The sequence below is a fragment of the Solanum lycopersicum genome, chromosome 10 (genome assembly GCF_036512215.1).
Source record: "Solanum lycopersicum chromosome 10, SLM_r2.1".
In the NCBI taxonomy this organism is placed as follows: domain Eukaryota; kingdom Viridiplantae; phylum Streptophyta; class Magnoliopsida; order Solanales; family Solanaceae; genus Solanum; species Solanum lycopersicum.
Genome location: NC_090809.1, coordinates 48,174,273 through 48,178,355, shown reverse-complemented (window position 1 = coordinate 48,178,355; position 4,083 = coordinate 48,174,273). Strand labels below are relative to the sequence as shown.

The 4,083-nt window shown below is 39.6% G+C and overlaps 1 protein-coding gene across 1 annotated transcript; it reads right to left on the bottom strand.

Moving 5' to 3' along the window:
- Window positions 1-1,187: 1,187 nt before the first annotated feature.
- Window positions 1,188-2,728, bottom strand: LOC138338879 (uncharacterized). Its single transcript, XM_069289962.1, has 3 exons — window positions 2,589-2,728; window positions 2,015-2,397; window positions 1,188-1,846 (listed from the first exon to the last, which is right to left on the bottom strand). The coding sequence occupies exons 1-3, from the start codon at window positions 2,726-2,728 to the stop codon at window positions 1,188-1,190; spliced, it is 1,182 nt and encodes a 393-aa protein (XP_069146063.1).
- Between the last annotated feature and the right edge of the window lie 1,355 nt (window positions 2,729-4,083).

Below are 4,083 nucleotides of genomic sequence, written 5' to 3'. Positions count from 1 at the left end.
TTCAACAAACCCAAAATTACAATATTCTCTTGGGTTGGAAATTTAGGATCATACCAATCAAAAAACTTACAAGAATTTCGAAATGAGGACTGCATTTCCTAAAATCAAAGTTAAAAAAATGAAATTGCATAATACAAACTTGTCAAATAAAAAGCAAAAAAAGGAGTAACAATACATACCCCATAGTGTCTACAACCGAAAAATCTACGTCTGGGATTGTCATTTATCCATGAAATTTAAAGAATTGGAGGAGCCCCACATAGACAAACAATTCTCCTGTTATTGTTCATGAATTTAGCAATAACAATTAAAACAAAAAAAGTGAGAAAATCTGAAATTTGAAAAGGGAGAAGGGATTAAGAAGAATAAATAGGTAGAGAATAGAGAGATAAAAATTCTTAAAATAACCCAAATATTAAAGAAAAAAAAGATTTTTACATATATTACCGTTGTAACTTTATGATGTGGCAAAATATTGTTGTCTCACGCACCTTGTAGAGTTTGATTTCAGTTTCTATGCCAGGTGGACGGAAAAGGTGTACGTGTAGGATGAATAAGCAAGTTCAGGGGGCTAATTGAAACAAAATAGAGTTTAGGTGTACATTGAATAAAAAGCTTCAAGTTCAGGAAGGTAATAAATACTTTTGCCTAAAAAAATTTGAAAAACTGACTAAAGCGGTTCTTACCGGATCGGACCAGTTTAATCGGATAAAAAATTGGGAACCAATCAGGGAACCGGTACGGTATACCAAAAGACCAGTTTCTTACCGGTTCAACCGTTATCGGATTGACCGGTATGGGAACTGGACCAGACCAGCCAAAAACTGGTCCATTTGCCACCCTTAATGAATACTATGATGAAAGAGTCAAGGTATTCACGGAAGACTCTGTTCATGAGATCCATAAATGCAGCAGGTGCATTCGTGAGACAAAATGACATAACCAAGAACTCATAATGACCATAATGGGTATGAAATGCTGTCTTGGGGACATCTACCTCCCTAACCCTAAGATGATGATACCCTGAACAAATATCAATCTTAGAGAAAAAACTAGACCCTTGGAGCTGATCAAACAAATCATCTATTCTGGGAAGTGGATAATTATTCTTTATAGTGACTTTGTTGAGCTGTCGATAATAGATACACATTCTAAGGTTAACATCTTTTTCTTCTTTACAAACAACACTAGAGCGCCCCACGGGTATATGCTCGGTTGAATTGGACCCTATCAGTCAGATCTTTCAACTGTAAATTCAGCTCTTTGAGTTCTGTTGGAGACATCCTATAAGGAGGAATCGAGATTGGTTTAGTATCGGGTTCTAATTCATTAACAAAGTCAATCCCTCGAAGGGGAGGGACTCCAGGAAAATCTTTAGGAAACACATCTGGGAACTCATTCACTACGGGCACTGAGTCTATGGAAGGAATGTCATGATCAAAATCATTAACACTAATAAGATGACATAATAACCCCTTGGAAATCATTTTATTATCCTTAAGATTTGAAATCAAGGGATTAGGACGACTCGAATTGTAGCCCTCCCAGACTAACTCTTCTTCATCAGGGAAGCGAAATCTCACCACTCTAGTACGACAATCCAAGCAAACATAACAACTGTGAAGCCAATCCATGCAAAAAATAATATCAAAATCATGCATGGGTAACTCAATCAAGTTTTCACACATAGTCTTACCACTTATAATTATTGGGCAATCCTTGTATACCCTATAAGTTCTTACATTTTCTCCTAAAGGCATATTAACCACTATAAGATCATGCAGAACTTCAAGTAGTATTTGAAAAGTAAGGTCAAGCAGAGGAGTCACAAAGGAAAGCGTAGACCCTGGATCAAGTAGAGCATAAATAGAAGTTGAGAATACTTGCAGCATACCTGTGACCACATCAGCAGACTTCTCCTGCTCCTACCTACCCTTCTAGACATAGAATTTATTCTTCTTGGGAGGATCGACTGCTGCTCCACTCTGAGGGTTAGGCCTAGGCTGAGCATTACCTTTTGCCGGACCTCTGTTCTGTGGACAGTCTCTGACCATGTTTATACTCTTACCACAACCGTTGTAGGCATTAGTGCCCTGTCTGCACTCTCCACTGTGAGCTCGGCCACACTTAACACAATTCTTCTTAGGACACTTCATTTCACCTCCATTTCCTCTCTTGGGTTTAGTTCTGCCTCCATTAGGTGTTGTACTCCTCTGAAAGTTAGGATTCCCAGAATTCTGTTGCCCCTTCTTGAACCTGTGCTGCTCACGGATGCCAAAATTGTTTCCGTGGCCTCCATGGCTAGGACCTTCCTGATCTTGAGGCATAGGCCACCTAACATCACGAATACCTCTCTTTCTGCGACTGTCCTCTACCTGCTGGACATGTACCATCAACCTGGAAAGGTCCATGTTATCATAGAGATCGCAGATCGACACCCCTCCTCCAGATCCCCATTGATTCCTCTAAGGAACCTGCTCATCTCATCCCTGTTATTAGAAACCAGGGAAGTAGCATACCTGAATGATTTAAACAATGCTCGGTATTCTCCTCGATATTGCTATTAAATACTAGGGAAAGTAACATACGTTGATAGCTTAAGAAACTTCAGGGAATACTCCCTGACTGTCATAGAGCCTTGCTCAAGGTTGATGAACTCCTCAACCTTGGACTCCCTCATCTCTCTGGGAAGAATCTCTCTATAAATGATGTATTGAACAAGTCCCATGTTACTGGCACTCCACCTAAGAAGCCAGCTCAACCTTCTCAATATCAGTGGCCCACATAGACACCAGGATCTTATGCACCTCATCTACAAAATCATGAGGATTCTCCAATGTCTTAGCCCCTGTGAATATGGGAGGGTTCATCCTCGTGAAATCGCGAACTCTATCAGCCATGTTGCGAACCGTTGGGTTCTCCCTCTGAACATCCTGCCGGTTGACTTGGGAAGTCATATCCTTAGCCTGCATCGTGCTGGCCTGTGTGATTTGGGCCAAAGATGCTCTCACCTCAGCATCAGTCAACCCAGGTGGGTTAACCGTCATGGCCACCCCTTCAGTTGGGGCCTGGGGTGGAACTCGATTGCCCCCAGCAACTGTCCCCCTCTTCTTTTGAACAATAGCCCTCCTAGGGTTCTAAATAACAATAGGGGTTGATGTTAGACACTCTCATAACACCAAGAACTAAGACATTAGGAAAAGCAAAATAATATTAGAAGAAGGGAAAATTTTCCTACGCATCATGCAGTCTCTAATTGAGGATAGTGGTGCACTTCACTACCATGACTCAGAAACTACTCAACGTGGTTGATGTGAACTCATTATTCTTGGAATTTAACGTGGTTCTCTGATACTAACTTTGTCACGACTGGAATCTAGACACCAGACGAGACCGACGTCATTGACCTTTCAAATGTCGCAAATAAGCCTACTTACGTCATTCTTACTTTAAATAGGTTAATTTTAGGGGAAAATTTTAAAATTTTGATTCCTTAAACATACTTGCTAAACATTTCAAACATTTCATAATCGTTCATCATCAACCATCTAACATTAAATAGATAAGCAACTAAAAGAAATAGTTCATTAAGTCTTAATTGTATAGTAGCCAAAATGGCACCAATACAAAGTTTGAATCAAAACAGGAAAGAAACACTAGTGGAACATGCTCCGCTAGCTCAAGTCTAAAGCTATTCTAGAATGTAAAACAGTAGCATCCTTGAAAGCATAAGGACCTACAAAACTCCAGATGAATGCTAACGTTTTGATAGTTACAACAACGAACCTGTAGCTCTATCACCCACCTATGCCTGCACCAAAAAGTAGATATTTGTATGGAATTAGTAAACACTTGTACTAAATATGGGTATATATGCAAGAACACACCAAGGACATGAATGAGAAGGAATAGCTCTTTCTAACAACATGATTTATGGAAGGTCAAGTCAGTGGACTAGTCAAATTGAGTTAGAAAGGTCATTCAATGAGAGTGACATGCATCATTATAAATATCGTATTGCACACAACACATAACATCTTCATATAACACATATCATAACACATAACATATAACACATAGCTT